The 20,044-nt window shown below is 41.8% G+C and overlaps 1 protein-coding gene across 3 annotated transcripts in view; it reads right to left on the reverse strand.

Annotated features, from left to right (window-relative positions):
• The window catches only part of LOC112216725 (septin-5-like), a 34,641-nt gene extending 18,229 nt beyond the window's left edge, over window positions 1-16,412 (reverse strand). Inside the window, exons 1-10 of one of the 3 annotated variants that reach the window (XM_042300033.1) lie at window positions 16,260-16,412; window positions 15,225-15,251; window positions 9,837-9,844; window positions 9,310-9,549; window positions 1,616-1,712; window positions 1,353-1,439; window positions 1,027-1,150; window positions 710-844; window positions 514-631; window positions 135-236 (exon numbers count right to left, since the gene is read on the reverse strand). In XM_042300033.1, coding sequence (XP_042155967.1) covers window positions 135-236; window positions 514-631; window positions 710-844; window positions 1,027-1,150; window positions 1,353-1,439; window positions 1,616-1,712; window positions 9,310-9,549; window positions 9,837-9,844; window positions 15,225-15,251; window positions 16,260-16,278 — 957 coding nt within the window. In that variant the 5' untranslated portion in view covers window positions 16,279-16,412. Of the gene's footprint in view, window positions 1-134; window positions 237-513; window positions 632-709; window positions 845-1,026; window positions 1,151-1,352; window positions 1,440-1,615; window positions 1,713-9,309; window positions 9,550-9,836; window positions 11,311-15,224; window positions 15,252-16,259 lie in introns of those variants that run through there. The other 2 variants (XM_042300034.1, XM_024376750.2) reach the window with 2 other exon arrangements.
• Window positions 16,413-20,044: the final 3,632 nt, after the last annotated feature.

The following is a 20,044-nucleotide window of genomic DNA, read 5'->3' on the forward strand; positions in this document are numbered from 1 at the left end:
CAAATATGTATGGAAGGTTTTGTTCAAATCAAAGGGTGTGCTGTCAAAAAGTGATTGAATTCAAATGGTTTTGACCAACATTTTGCTGACAAAGCTGTTATTATTGTCATCATCATCCGTCTGTCCGTTTTCACCTTGAGCTCCATGTCCTGCCTCCTGAACTCCTCGTCCTCATCAGAGTCACAGTCTGGGAACTGGTAGATCTTTAACCTGTACTTATCTATCTCACTTAGGATCTGTATAGGGAAGGGAGATGGGGGAGGGAGGGGGAGAGTGAAGTAGAGAAAAAGGGAGGGAGAATACAAGGGATAGGGGAGCGGGACAGGGGGAAGGGGAGATATAGAAGGCAAGAAAGGGGAAGCGAGAGAGGGGGAGAGGGGGGAGTTATGGCTTCTATTTTAGAGTGAAAATGTGTAATAAAGGTAAAATATCTGCACAGTGAAATAAACAACTGGTGGGAAACGTGATAGCTTGAGACATGTCACTCTAACTAGGGTCTGGAAAACTATTTACCCTGCTCTTCTTCTTCTTAACCTCATCATAAGTGAGACCATCAGATTTGGCCACAACAGGGATGATGTTGACCTTGTCCTGCAGAGCCCTCATACACTCTACATCCAATGGCCGCAGACTGACGACACACAGACACACAGTGTGTAACGTTTGCATAGGTTGAGTGTGTAGTATGAGTGTGTGTGTAGTCTGGTACCCATGTCCGAAGGGAGAGATGAAGTAGAGGCAGCAGTGGACTCTGTTATCCTGGATGTTCTTTCTGTTCAGGCCAATTTCATCCCTGCGGTACTGCTCAAACTGATGGTCAATGTAGTCTGAAACACACTTATAGCTACAGCAGCACACGCACACAGGACAGAAGGGTATGTAAGCACAGCTCCCATGACACACACACTCACAATGGCTCTGGGGAGGACTTTTTCATGAGCACACCATGTCATTTTGAGACTAGGCTAAGCTTATTACTATTTAGCGTCTTTATGAACTTACATGTACCGGTGAATACCTATATACCTGTCTGTATTATTGATGGTATCTCCATAACCTTGTGTGTCCACTATGTTGAGTTTGAGCTTCACTCCCTTCTCCTCGATGCACACTGTGTTCTTAGTGATGCCCACAGTCTGAGCCAGCCTCTCTGGACAACACACAGATGCACACACGCACACAAACAAAAACACACACATGCGTACACAGAAGATCAGAGGTTGTATAAAATCAATCTTGTAGATCAGGGTTGGGTAGGTACAGTAGAGACAAACCACTCCACAGGATACAACTTGATGTTGCAGAAGTACAATATCAACAGTAATAGACCCATTGAGAAATCACACTCTCACCCTCTGCATTCAGCACCTTCCTGTCCTTGTAGAGGTCTGTAAGGAACAGACTGTTGACTAGTGTAGATTTACCCAGACCAGACTCTCCTAGAGAAAGAGAGGGAGGGAGAGAGAGAATGATGAAGAGAATGAGGGAGATAGAACACAAGAGATCCTGCTTACCCTGATCATACCCCTGCTAAATACTTCTAATTTAGCAGTGGAAACATTGTCATGAAAGTGAACAAACTACAACTCCCTGACAGCCCTTCCCCTGTCCTCACCTACCACCATCAGAGTGAACTCAAATCCCTTCTTTACTGACTTCCTGTGTACCTGGTTGGGCAGAGTAGCAAAGCCTACATACTCCCTGTCCTGGTCCTGCAGGGGTGGACCACATGACAAACCAACATAAAGCAAAGACAAACAGATTATACTGTAACTCACTACTTGCATAAAAAAGAATATACTGTACTCACTGCTTACATAAAATAAACTCAGCAAACAAAGAAAACGTCCCTTTTTCAGGACCCCGTCTTTCAAAGATAATTCGTAAAAATCAAAATAACTTCACAGATCTTCATTGTAAAGGGTTTTAACACTGTTAATGAACAAGCACCTATGGAACGGTCGTTAAGACACTAACAGCTTACAGACGGTAGGCAATTAACTTCTTTGGGGTAGGGGCAGTATTTTCACGTCCGGATGAAAAGCGTGCCCAGAGTAAACTGCCCGCTACTCAGGCCCATAGGCTAGGATATGCATATTATTAGTATATTTGTATAGAAAATACTCAGAAGTTTCTAAAACTGTTTGAATGATGTCTTTGAGTATAACAGAACTCATATGGCAGGCTTTCGCCTGCCATATGAGTTATGTTATACTCAAATACAAATCAGAGACAAATCCAACCAGGAAGTGGGAAATCTGAGGTTTGTAGTTTAAGTGATTGACTATCCAATATACAGTGTAAATGGGGTCAGATTGCACTTCCTAAGGCTTCCACTAGATGTCAACGGTCTTTAGAACGTTGTTTCAGGCTTCTATTGTGAAAGGGGAGCGAATAAGAGCTGTTTCAACCAGGGGTCTGGCTGAAAGCCTTTAGTTGAGTCACGCGCAGAGTCGTGAGCACGTTCCCTTTTATTTCTAATGACAAAGGAATTGTCCGGTTGGAATATTATTCAAGATTTATGATAAAAACATCCTAAAGATTGATTCTTTACATCGTTTGACATCTTTCTACAAACTGTAATGGAACTTTTTTGACTTTTCGTCTGGACTTAGTGCCCGCGCCTCATGAATTTGGATTACTGGGCTGAACGCGCGAACAAAAAGGAGGTATTTAGACATAAAGATGAACTTTATCGAACAAAACTAACATTTATTGTCTAACATGGAGACCTGGGAGTGCCATCAGATGAGGATAATCAAAGGTAAGTGATTAATTTTAACGCTATTTCTGATATTTGTGACACCTCTCCTTGGTTGGAAAAAGGCTGTATGGTTCTTTGTGGCTAGGCGCTGACCTAACATAATCGCATGGTGTGCTTTTGCCGTAAAGCCTTTTTGAAATCTGAAACAGCGGTTGCATTAACTTCTTGGTGACAGGGGGGCAGTATTGAGTAGCTTGGATGAATAAGGTGCCCAGAGTAAACTGCCTGCTACTCTGTCCCAGATGCTAATATATGCATATTATTAGTAGTATTGGATAGAAAACACTGAAGTTTCTAAAACTGTTTGAATGATGCCTGTGAGTATAACAGAACTCATTTGATTGGCGAAAACCTGAGAAAAATCCAACCAGGAAGTGGGAAATCTGAGGCTTGTATTTATTTTTTATTTTTTTACTTAGCCCCTATTGTAGATACAGTGGGATATTGGTTATGTTGCACTTCCTAAGGCTTCCACTAGATGTCAACAGTCTTTAGAACTTTGTTTGAGGAGTCTACTGTGAAGTGGGGGCTCATAAGGGCTGTTTGAGCCAGGTGTCTGGCAGAGTGCCACAGGCTCTGAGGTGCGGTCAGGAGAGAGTTAGCCCTCGTTCCATTGCTTTTCGACAGACAATGGAATTCTCCGGTTGGAACCTTATTGATGATTTATGTTAAAAACATCCTAAAGATTGATTCCATACTTAGTTTGACAAGTTTCTACGGGCTGTAACGGAACTTTATGAACTTTTCGTCCGAAGTTCGGCGGGACCTGAACGAGCTTTTGGATTTGTTTACCAAACGCCCTAACAAAAGAAGCTATTTGGACATAAATGATGGACATTATCGAACAAAACAAACATTTATTGTGGAACTGCGTTTCCTGGGTGTGCATGCTGATGAAGATCAAAAGGTAAGTGAATATTTATAATGCTATTTATGACTAATGTTGACTGCCCAATATGGCGGATATCTTTTTGGCTGCTTTGTTGTCTGAAAGCTGTACTCAGATTATTGCATGGTTTGCTTTTTCCATAAAGTTTTTTTGAAATCTAAAACAGCAGTTGCATTAAGGAGAAGTATATCTTCCATGTATAACAGTATTTTCATCAACATTTATAATGAGTATTTCTGTAATTTGATGTGGCTCTCTGCACTTTCACCAGATGATTGTTGGAGACAATGCATTTCTGAACATAACGCACCAATTTCAAATGATGTTTTTGGACATAAAGATGAACTTTATCAAACAAAACACACATTTGTCATCTAATATGGAGTCCTATCTGATGAAGATCAAAGGTAAGTGATTAATTTAATAGCTATTTCTGACATTGTGAGCCCTCTCCTTGGCTGGAAAATGGCTGTATGGTTTTCTGTGACTAGGCGCTGACCTAACATAATCGCATGGTGTGCTTTCGCAGTAAAGCCTTTTTGAAATTGGACACTGTGGTTGAATTTACAAGAAATGTATCTTTGAAATGGTGTATAATACTTGTATGTTTGAGGAATTTTAATTATGGGATTTCTGTTGTTTTGAATTTGGCGCCCTGCAATTTCACTGGCTGTTGTCGAGGTGGGGCGCTACCGTCCCACTGGTACCAAAGAGGTTAAGGTCACAGTTATGAAAACTTAGGACACTAAAAAGAGGCCTTTCTACTGACTCTGGAAAACAAAAGAAAGATGCCCAGGGTCCCTGCTCATCTGGGTGAACGTGCAATAGGCATGCTGCAAGGAGGCATGAGGACTGCAGATGTGGCCAGGGCAATAAATTGCAATGTCCAAACTGTGAGACGCCTAAGACAGCGCTACAGGGAGATAGGACAGACAGCTGTTTGTCCTTGCAAAGACAGACCACGTGTAACACCTGCACAGGATCGGTACATCTGAACATCACACCTGTGGGACAGGAACAGGACAGCAATAACAACTACCCGAGTTACACCAGGAACGCACAATCCCTCCATCAGTAATCAGACTGTCCGCAAAAGGCTGAGAGAGGCTGAACTGAGGGCTTGTAGGCCTGTTGTAAGGCAGGTCCTCACCAGACATCACAGGCAACAAACAATGTCGCCTATGGGCACAAACCCACAGTCGCTGGACCAGACAGGACTGGCAAAAAGTGCTCTTCACTGACGAGTCGCAGCTTTGTCTCACCATGGGTGATGGTCAATTTCGCATTTATCGTTGAAGGAATGAGCATTACACCGAGGTCTGGACTCTGATGCGGGATCGATTTGGAGGTGGAGGGTCCGTCATGGTCTGAGGCAGTGTGTCAGAGCATCATCGGACTGAGCTTGTTGTCATTGCAGGCAATCTCAAAACTGTGCATTCCAGGGAAGACATCCTCCTCCCTCATGTGGTACCCTTCCTGCAGGCTCATCCTGACATGACCCTCCAGCATGACAATGCCACCAGCCATACTGCTCGTTCGTGCGTGATTTTCTGTAAGACAGGAATGTCAGTGTTCTGCCATGGCCAGCAAAGAGCCCGGATGTCAATCCCATTGAGCAAGTCTGGGACCTGTTGGATCGGAGGGTGAGGGCTAGGGCCATTTCCCACAGAAATGTCCGGGAACTTGCAGGTGCCTTGGTATAAGAGTGGTGTAACATCTCACAGCAAGAACTGGCAAATCTGGTGCAGTCCATGAGGAGGAGATGGACTACAGTACTTAATGTAGCTGGTGGCCACAACAGATACTCTGTTACTTTTGATTTTGACCCCCCTTTGTTCAGGGACACATTATTCAATTTCTGTTAGTCACATGTCTGTGGAACTTGTTCAATTTATGTCTCAGTTGTTGAATCTTATGTTCATACAAATATTTACACATGTTAAGTTTGCTGAAACTAAACGCAGTTGACAGTGAGAGGACGTTTTTTGTTTGTTTATAATATGTAGCTCAATCAACAGAGGCATTGTAAATAGTTATGATGGCATCATGAGAAAGCCCTGAAAGCTGCCTGTTTTCAGACCATATATCACGTTTCACCTTTGACACTTGAAATCTACATTTTGGATTTTCAACAGCAAAATATAACTCCATTAACAACTCAGCACAGGAGCCAATGTGGGCTCTTAATACCACTGTTCTCTCCCTGTGCCTAGGGTTGCAAAGGGTTGGGAAATTTCCTGTAAATTTTCCATGGGAAGTTAAGCCCGGGAATTTGGGGAATTTTGCTTAACCTTTCTTGGGTAGGGGGCAGTATTTTGGAGTTTTGATGACAAACGTGTCCAAAGTAAACTGCCTGTTACTCAGGCCCAGAAGCTAGGATATGCATATGCATGGTAGTATTGGATAGGAAACACTAAAGTTTCTAAAACTGTTAAAATAATGTCTGTGAGTATAACAGAACTGGTATGGCAGGCAAAAACCTGAGGAAAATCCATCCATCCAGTGGGATTTTTTGATGTGGGTAGTTTTCAATTGAATGCCTATAGAGTATCTAAATGGTTAGGACCTAGATTGCAGTTACCATGGCTTCAACTAGATGTCAACAGTTTTTAGACATTGTTTCAGACTTGATTTCTGAAAAATTAAGAAGAATGAGACCATTTTGTATGTGGACTGTAGAATCAAGCAGAGCTGGTTTGTGTGCGTGACCTTCGTTGTTTTTCCTTTCTAATAAATACGCTATTGTCCGGTTGAAATATTATCGATTATTTAGAAAATAGACAATCTGAGGATTAATTATAAATATCGTTTGACACGTTTCAACGAACATTAGCGGTACTATTAGGATGTATTCCGTCTGCATGTTTTGATCGCCTTTGAGCCAGTGGATTACTGAACAAAACGCGCCAACAAAACTGAGTTTTTTGGATATAAAGAGGGTCTTTATTGAACAAAAACATTTGTGTAGCTGGGACTCTTGTGACTGCACCAGAAGATGATCTTCAAAGGTAAGTGATTAATTTTATCGCCATTTCTGACTTTTGTAATTCCTTTACTTGGTTGTAAAATGTATGCTTTTGTAAGCGGGGCGCCGTCCTCAGATAATCGCATGGTATGCTTTCGCATATAAAGCCTTTTTGAAATCTGACAAAGCGGCTGGATTAACAAGAAGTTCATATTTAAGCCGATGTATAACACTTGTATTTTTATGAAAGTTTATTATGACTATTTCTGTATTTTGAATTTCGTGCTCTGCAATTTCACCGAATGTTGGCCAGGTGGGAAGCTTAAATTTATTTTTAAAAAAAGCTTATAACAGTGAACCTTTTTTTGTGGGATACACAAGGCAATTCTAATTCTAAGCCTTGTGGCATATTTTGGTTAAACTATCCCCAATTCAACGGAATTACCACCATCTGCAGGCACAGTGCATTCTTCCATCACAAGTACAGCTGATTCTCAAGATCTTGCACACTAATGAGATGCTATTGAGCTCACACTACTACACTGTCTGAGCCAAGGACCACATGCTTTCTGGTACGTTTTGATTACAATACTGGGTGAGGTGAGTATATATATGACATACATGCTTTTTTTGTTAGGTAGTAAATAGTAGCCTACAGCAAAGTGTGTTTAAATCATTTCTAACTTGTAAGCAATTTCTGCTAGTTAGTTTTTGCTACCATGTGGGTTTTAGCTTGCTTGAGCCTGCTAACTGAGGGGGGTTAATTCACCTGTTTCCAAACATGTTTCATTTTAAACATTTATCTTACAAAGGAGTTATTTAATTTAATTTAACTGTTTAACTTTATCTGTACATGGAATTGTATTTGGGATTTTGTTTTATTCATTTTTTTCTAATCTTTACAGGAAAATGCCACAGGCACCATCTGATGTGTGGAGACATTTCACTGCAGCTAATGTAGAAGGAAAAGCTGTGTACATTCGCAAATACTGTGCCAAATCATATGTGAAGAATGCAACAAAGATGCAGAATCATCTGGCCAAGTGCATAAAGTTCCCTCTGCTCACAACAAGCAACCTCTGACAAAAGTCCCTGTACTTCTATTTGTGGTGAAAATGAAGACCCAGACACCTTATCGATAGCAACAGCTCATGGTCCTTGGGGAATCTGAAGTTATTCTGACTCAATGGAGGAACGTCGTCAGAGAAATGCTGATGAATGTCTTGCTCGAGCTGTGTATGCAACTGGTTCACCTCTGATGTTCACAGGCAGTGTGTATTGGAAGAGATTTTCCTTGCCCAACATACACCCCTCCAACCAGACATGCTTTATCTACTATTTTGCTGGATACAGAGTTCAAGTGAAGGTAAAGCAAATCATAGAGAAAGAAGACTGTATTGCAATCATCTCTGATGGGTGGTCAAATGTTCGTGGGCAAGGAATAATTAACTCCATCATCTCCACCCCTCAACCAGTATTCTACAAAAGCAGACACAAGGGACAACAGACACACCCGTCTCTACATTGCCAATGAGCTGAAGGCAGTCATCAATGACCTTGGACCACAGAAGGTATTTCCACTGGTGATAGACAATGCTGCAAACATGAAGGCTGCTTGGTCTACAGTGAAGTAGTCCTACCCTCACATCACACCCATTGGCTGTACTGCTCATGCATTTAATCTGCTCCTCAAGGACATAATGGCACTGAAAACAATGGACACACTCTACAAGAGAGCCAAGGAAATGGTTAGGTACTGTGGGGCAAAAAAGTATTTAGTCAGCCACCAATTGTGCAAGTTCTCCCACTTAAAAAGATGAGAGGCCTGTAATTTTCATCATAGGTACTTCAACTATGACAGACAAAATGAGAAGAAAAAAATCCAGGAAATCACATTGTAGGATTTTTTATTAATTTATTAGCAAATTATAGTGGAAAATAAGTGGCTGACTAAATACTTTTTTGCCCCACTGTATGTGGTTCAAGTTATAGCAGCAATCTACCTCACCAAGCAAAGTGAGAAGAATAAGAGCACCACAATGAAGCTGCCTTGAAATACATCCACAGGTACACCTCCAGTTGACTCAAATGATGTCAATTATCCTATTAGAAGCTTCTAAGGCCATGACATAATTTTATGGACTTTTCCAAGCTGTTTAAAGGCACAGTCAACTCAGTATGTAAACTTCTGACCCACTGGAATTGTGATACAGTGAATTATAAGTGAAATAATCTGTCTGTAAACAATTGTTGGAAAGATTACATGTCATGCACAAAGTAGATATCCTAACCGAATTGCCAAAACTATAGTTTGTTAACAAGAAATTTGTGGAGTGGTTGAAAAATGAGTTTTAATGACTCCAACCTAAGTGTATGTAAACTTCTGACTTCAACTGTATTCCCGTTAATTCCCCTCGGAAAGTTTCCACCTCTGAATATTCCCCAAAATGTGCAACCCTACGCTGTGCCTAAAGCCTAATTGTGAACTTACACAAGTACGCAACACAATAACACAACTACACAAAATGGCTGTTCTGCATACTTGCGTAGCAAAAATATGTAGACATGTGCAACCCCGCAATTTGTAGCTCGACGCAACTACACAGGGTCACAATTTTGTGAAGCCAATTGGGTCTTTCTGTGTTTACTTCCTTAAAGAATAAATTCGGCTTTAGGCCGTAGCTAAATTACCTCAGAGGTGTAGGGGTCTAGGCAGCCCCAGGGGCTCTTGGGTCGTGGGGGGCGGTCAGAGGTCCAGCTGGTGGGTGTGGCCAGGTAGTGGTGTTCCGGGAGAGGAGAGGAGTAACAGAAGTTTCCTGAGATCAATCCTGTGCCCTGGTGAGAGGAACAGTTGTATCTGTTCTGGGGAAACTCCCTGATGAAACTCTCCAGATTTAAGTTCCCCAATTCATCTTTAGCCAGGCTGGAGAACTAGACAGAACAGAGGACAGAGAGGAGGGAGATGAGAACGAATGTGAGAGGAGAGGGAGGGAGGGTTGTAGAGGAAGGAGAAGTAGAGAGGGGGAGAGGAGAGGGAGGGGGATAGATTCCTTATTAAAAAGGTGTGCTTTGTGCTACTGTATGTCTGAGTGTAGGGTTTACAGTAGCTTACATATGGAGAAAATCTGATGACACTTCATCATCATTGGCATGGCACAGTGATAGCAACAATAATTTTGGAGATACTGTTTTAACTGCTTTCTGTGCGTCCTACATACCTCTCCATCTGAAGGCAGTGCAGGTATGGTGGCAGTGGAGAGAGACACACACACACACATATTCAGGATCATAAAGAGAGAGGGGACCAGGATGATGTCAGCACAATTTCAACACCAAAGGGCAGAATCTTACTGTTATATTATAGGCTAGTCTACACCTGCTGAACATAACATCAAAATACCTAAATTGCAGCCAATAAATGTGAGTATCTGACAGACAGCAATAAGTTACATTTCGATTGAATGGGCTCTATGCAGGGCTCTACAGTGAGCAATGTGCTCTAAGTAAAAAGATGTAGGAGCACAATGAAAAAATATTTGAGGTTTTAACGCGGCAATCCGCAGTTGAAACAAAGCATTTATCCGCACCACTGTTTCTGTAAAAGGTTGAGGGATGCGCTGGAGAAACGTAACCACACTCAAATTCATAGACGGATGCATCCATGGTATCAAAATGACAGTTTGAACCATGTTTTGAGGCTATATAGTGTTTGTTTACATTTAGCTTGTTTACAAACCTTGGAAAAATAAGCTTATATTTTGGCTTCTGATGTGGTACGACAGTTAAACTAAGCTCATGGGGCATTTAAAAGTGATATTCTTCAATAATCAATGGGTTTACATCATTCATTTATAAGTCCAAACAGTGATGTAGTTACTACTGCAGCAAGCCCCTTTAAATTATAAGAATTGCCAGCAATAACAAAATACAGGGTTTAGGAGCACCAGAACATTTTATTTTTAAGATTGGGCCTATGAATCCTAGCTACTTTATAAGCAGTCCCTTTTCCTTTCTTTGTGCTACCACGTATTTGCACTACTGTGGCTGCGGGACATTCCAACAATTATTCCATGAGTGATTTTTTTCTTCCTAGGGGCACTGGTTCCAGGTAGCACAGCAAATTCCATATAGCACAGCTGGCCACTCCATTATAGACAGAATACCAGCTGACAGCTTCTTCCCTAAATAGTTCTCATAGTTTGGAGCTGTACTTTCGGTCATTGTCCTGTTGTAGGAGGAAATTGGCTCCAATTAAGCGCCGTCCACAGGGCGTTTCAAAATGGAGTGATAGCCTTCCTTCTTCAAGATCCCTTTTACCCTGTACAAATAACCCACTTCACCATCACCAAAGCATCCCCAGACCATCACATTGCCTCCACCATGCTTGACAGGTGGCGTCAAGCACTCCTCCAGCATCTTTTCATTTTTTCTGCATCTCACGAAAAAGGGACAGACCACTTAGAATGGTCTGTCCCTAACACTCTTTTCTAATCTTCCTCTGTCCAGTGTCTGTGTTATTTTGCCCATCTTAAGCTTTTATTTTTATTGGCCAGTCTGAAATATGGCTTTTTCTTTGCAACTCTGCCTAGAAGGCCAGCAGCCCGGAGTCTCCTCTTCACTGTTGACATAAAGACTAGTGTTTTGCAGGTCATCTTTAATGAAGCTGCCAGTTGAGGACTTTCTATTCTGGGTTGGGGGAAGTTTGCGCTGTTCTGTGAAGGGAGTAGTTTCTTTTTTCACCTTTATTTAACCAGGTAGGCTAGTTGAGAACAAGTTCTCATTTGCAACTGTGACCTGGCCAAGATAAAGCAAAGCAGTGTGACACAAACAGAGTTACACATGGAGTAAACAATAAACAAGCCAATAACACAATAAACAAATCAATGACACAGTAGAAAAAAGAAAGTCTATATACAGTGTGTGGAAAAGGCATGAGGCGGTAGGCAATAATAGGCCATAGGAGCAAATACTTACAATTTAGCAGATGATGATGTGCAAGAAGAGATACTGGTGTGCAAAAGAGCAGAAAAGTAAATAGAATAAAAACAGTATGGGGATGAGGTAGATAGATTGGGTGGGCTATTTACAGATGGACAATATACAGCTGCAGCGATCGGTTAGCTGTAGTACACAGCGCTGTATGAGATCTTCAGTTTCTTTGCAATTTCTCACATGGAATAGCCTTCATTTCTCAGAACGAGAATAGACTGACGAGATTCAGAATAAAGTTATTTGTTCCTGGACATTTCGAGCCTGTAATCGAACTCACAAATGCTGATGATCCAGATACTCAACTAGTCTAAAGGCGGCCAGTTTTATTGCTTCGTTAATTAGTACAAGTTTTCATCTGTGCTAACATAATTGCAAAAGGGTTTTCTAATGATCAATTAGCCTTGTAAAATGATAAACTTGGATTAGCTAACACAACGTGCCATTGGAACACAGGACTGATGGTTTCTGATAACGGGCCTCTGTACGCCTATGTTGATATTCCATAAAAAAAACTGCCGTTTCCAGCTACAATAGTCATTACAACATTAAAAATGTGTCTACACTGTATTTCTGATCAATTTTATGTTATTTTAAATGGACAAAAAAATATATTTTCTTTCAAAAACAAGGACCCCAAACTTTTGAACAGTAGTGTCATAAACCCTTCAAAGTTCCAGGATGGTTTGAAAATGACAGCCATATTAGCCAGCAAGAAAAATTAAAGGCATGTGATATACACTATATAGACAAAAGTATTTGGAGACTCCTTCAAATTAGTGGATTCTGCCATTTCAGCCACACCCGTTACTGACAGGTGTTAAAATCGAGCACACAGCCATGCAATCTCCATAGACAAAAAGCTCAGAGACTTTCAATGTGGCACCGTCATAGGATTCCACCTATCCAACAAGTCAGTTCTTCAAGCTTTTGCACTGCTAGAGCTGCACCGGTCAACTGAAAGTGCTGTTATTGTGAAGTGGAAATGTCTAGGAGCAACAACGGCTCAGCCGCAAAGTGGTAGGCCACACAAGCTCACAGAACGGGACTGCCGAGTGCTGAAGCGTGTAAAAATGAATCACAGTTCACCATCTGGCAGTCCGGTGGACAAATTTGGGTTCACCATGCGCAATGCCAAGTCTCGGTTGGAGTGGAAAGTGTAAAGCCGCCATTGGACTCTGGGGCAGTGGAAAAGCATTCTCTGGAGTGAAGAATCACGCTTCACAATCCGACAGTCAAATCTGGGTTTTGCGGATGCCAGGAGAAGGCTACCTGCCCCAATGCAAAGTGCCAACTGTAAAGTTTGGTGGAGGAGGAATAATGGTCTGTGGCTGTTTTTGATGGTTCAGGCTAGGCCCCTTAGTTCCAGTGAAGGGAATATTACCTCTACAGCATACAATGACATTCTACAAGATTCTGTGCTTCCAACTTTGTGTCAACAGTTTGGGGAGGGCCCTTTCCTGGTTCAGCATGACAATGCCCCCCGTGCACAAAGCAAGGTCCATACAGAAATGGTTTGTCGAGATCAGTGTGGAAAAACTTGACTGATCTGCAGAGAGCTCTGACCTCAATTCCATCAAATACCTTTGGGATGAAAAGGAACACCAACTACAAGCCAGGCCTAATCTCTCAACATCAGTGCCTGACCTCACTAATGCTCTGGTGGCTGAATGGAAGCAAATCCCCACAGCAATGTTCCAACATCTAGTGGAAAGTCTTCCCAGAAGAGTGGTGGCTGTTATAGCAGCAAAGGGGGGACAAACTCCATATTAATGCCCATGATTTTGGAATGAGATTTGAAGAGCAGTGACTTTTGGTCATATAGTGTATCAGAAATGTTGTAATAGCATTATTGTCAACCTAAAATTATGTAATATGTTTTATACAAATGTTCTGCATAAATACCCTCTAAAATATATGTAAGCAGACCATAAATGTCTAAATTTCAGTGGTGTAAAGTACTTCAGTAAAAATACTTTAAAGTACTACTCAAGTAGTTTTTGGGGTATCTGTACTTTACTATTTATATTTTTGGAACTTCTACTTTTCCCTCACTACATTCCTAAAGAAAATAATGTACTTTTTACTCCACACATTTTCCGATTCCCAAAAGTACTCATTACATTGTAACAGGAAAATGGTCCAATTCACACACTTATCAAAAGAACATCCCTGGTCATCCCTATTGCCTCTGACCTGACGGACTCACTAAACACAAATGCTGTTTGGAAATTATGTCTCAGTGTTGGCGTGTGCCCCTGGCTATCTGTCAATAAAAATTTTGTTTTTTTATTGTTCCTTCTGGTTTGCTAAATATAAGGAACTTGATATGATTTATACTTTTACTTCTGATGCTAAAATGTACTTAAGTAATTCCATTTACTTTCAATACTTAAGTATATTTAAAACCCAAATACTTTTACTCAAGTAGTATTTTACTGGGTGACTTGAGTCATTTTCTATTAAGGTATCTTTACTTTTACTCAAGTATGACAATTGAGTACTTTTTCCACCACTGCTAAATTTGAGTTGAGTTCTTGGAAAGCTATATGTGCTATTATACGATAAAATGTCAGTACTTCGAATTAAGCATTAAGGCCCAAGTAGGTGTGGTATATTGGCCATATTTCACAAACCCTTGAGGTGCCTTATTGCCATTATATACTGGTTACCAACATAATTAGAGCATTAAAAATAAATGTTTTGTCATACCCATAGTATATGGTCTGATATTCCATGGCTGTCAGCATTCACGGCTCAAACCACCCAGTTTCTCATTCTTAATTATATGCCCAGAAATGTTAAAGTATGTCATGTTGTAAGGTAGCCAATGTGCCTGTGCAGCGAGCTTTACTAATGTTGCTAGCTAGCTAGAATTTGTAGAAAGTCATTTGGCTACAACTAGCTAGTCCAAGATGTACTCTTAAAGAGCCAACCGTTACTCCCTAAGGTCCAGGGCCCTTATATGTTATTTACTGAGGTACACTGGCTTTGGGAGCCAAAACAGCCATATACTCCATCTAAACAGGAATCGATTCTCAATCTGATATCTAGAAACATAAAGCCCTTTACTTTCATATGACATCAAAATAACTTCACAAATGCAACATATACACGATTTTAACCAGATTTCACTTTTGCCGCCGACGGTATTTTTCAATGACACGTTTTGGGAGCCTTCTTCCATTACAGTGTTTGGAGCATGCTAGATAGCTAATTAGCACTCAGTCTTCCGTAAACACGCGTTGTAACATGGAGATATGGCTGTCTGGGAACACTAACCCTAAGGTGTGTTTCAAACGTTTTTTATTATTACAATATTTCTTGATTATATAAAACGGTCCTTATGCTTCCTTATGCTTCCCAAAACGTACCGCAAGCGATTCGTATTAGCGTTCAGACCGAGAATTTGGGCTCTTAATTAAACTCCCCCGTAGAGAAAATGACTTCATCCAATGACTCTTACGTGTAATGTAATGAAACGGAGTCATGATCACAGGCTAGATAACTAGTTAGCAATACGTTTCAGAATTGAATTCACCCTCACCACCCTGTAACTAACACCATGTAGCTATGTACACAGACACCTGCAAATAAGACTTCTTAGACTAGCCTACCTGGAAGGCCTTCGTCTGTCTGTGTGCCTGGAGTGGAAAGATGTTTCAGGTTTTAGCAAATAAAAGTTAGCTTTGTAACCAACTCAAATGGCATAATGCCATGTTATGACTAAATAACCCATGTTCAACTGTTATCTCTAAACAACAAAGTCACACATGGACAAGTGAGAAGCAGGGAAGTTATGATTTGTTTGCTAACTACCTCAACCTGGTCTCAGAGGACTTCACATTATTGTAAATTACCCGAGAAAATCAAATATAGTTTGATATGTTACGTTTCGTATGGTATGTATTAATTTGTGGATATCCATCATCCATTTCGTATAATGTTACGAATTACAATTTGTATGACTTGTTAAGAACTTGAAAGATGTACAATATGTTACGAATTCTAGTCAGTGCATCTCCGACATTTGCTCGTCCTAACAATTATAAAATGTCTGAATTACCTTTTTACTTGTCTATTGTTAGATATTACTGCACTGTTGGAGCTAGGACACAAGCATTTCGCTACACCCGCCATAACATCGGCTAAATATGTGTATGTGACCAATACAACTTGATTAGAATTTTCTAAAAGTATGATATGTTACAAATTCTAATTTCATGTGGCTAACATCAGCTAGGTGGCTTGGTTAGGAGCAAAAACGTACTAAGTACAGTAGTTGAAGTTGCTAATTAGCTAGCTAAAGTTCTCCGTGATGAGATTTGAACATTTGGGCGGCTAGATGTTCGCGTCCTGTCTTATGTAGCTAACGTTAACCACATCAAACCTAGGAAATCATACTAATTTGTACATACAGGATTTACATTTCCTACGTTACGTCTAGTCTAATATATATATATATATATATATATAAATAAGCTGTTTTCAACCCACAATCAAAAGACAAGGCAAGCTAGCTGGAGACAGCCAATAGCTTATTTAATGTATACTGTAAAAGCAAACGGGACGGGTGAAAATAAATGTCATTTTAGTATATATTGATGTGGCTGGCTTATTATGGTCTCGTTTTGTCTACAACTTGTGTTTACCTTGTTCATCGTTGTACATTGTATTTATGTCGTTAGATAGCGAGGCTCAACGGTTAGAATCGTTACATTTAAAAGTAGGCTATATATCCAATGCGTTCGTGCACCAACATATAGATAAAACCCGCGCGCTCGACGACGTCCTAGTGGCGCCAAGATGCACTTACAGCATGTGTTACGCCTCATGTCCACCAGATGCATCAAACGCTTTGCGTTCCGCAGGAAGCAATTTTTTTAAATCAATCTAGCAGACCGCTACGCTACCTTGGGGGTGCAGCGCTAGACTTCTTCGGTGGGGTTTATCGGTGGTTGGCATCCAACGTTATGGTACATTACCGCCACCTATTGAAACTGGAGAGTGGGACCAGAAACTAAAACCTACCTGCCAGCCCTGTTGCTCTTAAAAATATAAAATATTTGACACTATATCTAATGACGTTCTACTCCATATACTCTTTAAACAAATTTCCTGTATCCCCTTCTCCCTCATACTAGATCTCATCCTCTCTATTTCCCTCCAACAATGTCCACACTATCAATACATGGACCACTGTCTGTTTCCTGGCAATAATCACACTTTCCTGTTGGATGCTTTCCTATCACATTTAAGGTCTTGTTCAACTGGCTGTGTCCCACCCTTAATCTTGTAAATATAGCCTCCTCTCTTCTGTCCCTTCCTGCCATTCTCCCCTCCCCAACTTTCCTCTGTATCATTGAAACTACCACATCAACATCCCCACTACTTAGTGCTTGTTTAGTCAGTATATCAACTGCCCCGTTCCCTTCCACTCCCACTTGAGCTGGGACCCATGTAAATATTATCTGTATACCCACTTGTTTACTCCTGCCATGGGTTTGTAGTACCACATAAAGCAGGTTTTGTCTGCTATGTGATATAAAGAACTGGAGATGCCTTAACACTGCACATGAATCAGAGCAAATTTACTACCCTTTCTGGCTTAACTTCCTCCACCCACTGCAAGGCCAACAGTATGGCAATCAGCTCCGCCGTATATACAGCCAGATGATCTGTAATACGTTTCCTGACGGCCACCCAACATTCCTGCGCTACAAATGCTGACCCAGTATATCCTGTCCTTGGATCTTTTGAACCATCTGTGTAAATGACCAAAAAAATCCAGATCCGGACATGTATAAAACAAATTAGATGGATCAACACCCTCCCTATCTTTCTGTAGTCTCTCCAATACTTCTAGATCAACTACTGGAAGCGGGGGTAGTCATGGTGGATTTACAGGAATAGCTAACGTTGGGCTAAACTCCCTTCCGTACAGTCCCATCTCCTTCGCCTGGCATTACCCACCCACCTAAAGCTCATGTTCGGTCTTTGCTCATGTTCCCAGCATCCCTTTTATAGGATGAGATACTCCATGTCCCTATAGGTTGACCCAATAATTCATTGCCAGCTGCTGTCTCCTTATCTGCAATGGTATTCCCCCCCCCATTTCCACCTGTAGTGCAGCCACTGGGGACGTCCGAAATGCCCCACTACATATTCTGAGTCCTTGTCCCTATATGACATCTAGCCTTTCCAATGATGTCCGGGCTGCAGAACCATACACTATACTTCCATAGTGTATAACAGATCAGATCAATGCAACATATATGGTCTTCAATGAGGCACACCCAGCCCCCTACTAAATGCACATCACATTTAGTACCTTCTTACACCCCACTACTCACTTGATGTGTTCTGCCCAGGTCATTCTAATATCAAAGTAAACCCCAAAGAACCTGAAGGCTACCACCCTCTCCAAGTTGCTCCAAGCATACCTCATCTCACACCTTCCTCCTGGTAAAGAACACAGTTCTCTACAGAGAACCTGAATCCCCACATTAATGCCCACCGCTCTACCTCATCAAATGCTCCCTGTACCTTCCTGACTGTTTGGCACATTTCTTCCCCTCGTCCATAAGGCCCCATCATCTGCAAATAATGACCTCCCAATATCCGGCTGTACCTAAGAGTAAACATCATTAATCCCGATTAAGAACAACATAGGACTAATCAAACTCCCCTGTGGTATACCATTATCCACCAGGCAGCTGCCTGATAAAGGATTTCCTGTTTGGAAGGTTTATCTAGTTGTACGTTCTTCCTCCTAACCCCACAATATCAAGCATGAATAACAATTAACAATATCAAGCTTGAGCCAAGATGGTGTGGCAGTCAGTCGTCTTTGTTTTTCGTCTTGTCCCATGTATATATCTTTTTCTTCACATAACTTATTTATATTTTTTTCTAAACCTCAACTTCAAAACACTCTCCTGCAACCCGCCTCATCCAATGTGGTGCGGATCTGTCTTTTTTCTAAAGTATTTTTATTCACCTCGAATCCGTAATCCCCCAACAGAAGCTAGCCAGCTCACTAGCTACTAGCTAGTAGTCAGCTAACCACTGCTAGCGGTCATCAGCTAACCTTTAGCTCGGAAAGCTCTCGCCAGTTTGTACAACGCGACTCAAACCAGAGCGTACCGGACCTATTTTACCTCCATATCCCCGGATTCCTACTGCAAGCTCTGGACATTTTCACCTGGATCATCGCAGCTAGCTAGCTGCTATCCGAGTGACTACTGGCTAACGTCGGTCCCGGAGCAAGCACCAATTATCCTGGAACTAGCCTATGCTAGGCCCTTTCTCCCAGCTAGCTAAAGAGGCCCATCAGCCACTCCTGGGCTACAATACCCGGACCCCTTCTACTGCCGGTACAGGGCACGGAACCCCGCCGATCATTCATGACTGGACTACGACGTAATCTGCTCGAGGGGGTACTCAGCGGCCTCTACATGGCGACGTCCCCTGAATGCCCATCTGCTAGCCGCGGCCCGCTAGCTGCCTAGAGCATATTAGACTGTTAGCTGTATAGATCCATCGACCAATTTCTTGGGCCACTATACCCATTTTGCCAATTGGACTTGGACCCTTCTGCTACTCGGAACCCTACTAATCCATGACGACTGGTCTATCGACGTCACCGCACGAGGAGGCTAAAACAGACTTTCGTCCGTTAAGACGTCCATCTAAGGCCCTTCTGCTAGCTTGCTAGCCCCTGCCTCCTAGCTGTTTGAATCGTCATGTCTCCAGCCAGCCCAACCACTCACTGGACCCCTATTGATCACCCGGCTACACATGCCTCTCCCTAATATCAATATGCCTTGTCCATGACTGTCCTGTTTAGTGATTGTCTTATTTCACTGTAGAGCCTCTAGCTCTGCTCAATATGCCTTAACCTACCATTTAGTTCCATCTCCCACATATGTGGTGACATCACCTGGTTTAAACATCTCTAGAGAATATCTCTCATTACTCAATGCCTAGGTTTACCTCCAATGTACTCACATCCTTCCATACCTTTGTCTGTACATTATGCCTTGAATCTATTCTTTCGCACCCAGAAATCTGCTCCTTTTACTCTCTGCTCTGAACACACTAGACGACCAGTCCTGATAGCCTTCAGCTGTACCCTTATCCTAATCCTCCTTTGTTCCTCTGGTGATGTAGAGGATAATCCAGGCCCTGCAGTACCTAGCTCCACTCCTACTCCCCAGGTGCTCTCATTTGTTGACTTCTGTAACCATAAAAGCCTTGGTTTCCTGCATGTTAACATTAGAATTCTCCTCCCTAAGTTTTATTCACTGCTTTAGCACACTGCCAACCCGGACGTCCGAGCAGTGTCTGAATCCTGGCTTAGGAAGAGCACTAAAAACCCTGAAATGTCCATCCCCAACTAACATTTTCTGACAAGATAGAACTGCCAAAGTGGGCG

This window comes from Oncorhynchus tshawytscha, linkage group LG17 (assembly GCF_018296145.1).
Source record: "Oncorhynchus tshawytscha isolate Ot180627B linkage group LG17, Otsh_v2.0, whole genome shotgun sequence".
Lineage (NCBI taxonomy): Eukaryota > Metazoa > Chordata > Actinopteri > Salmoniformes > Salmonidae > Oncorhynchus > Oncorhynchus tshawytscha.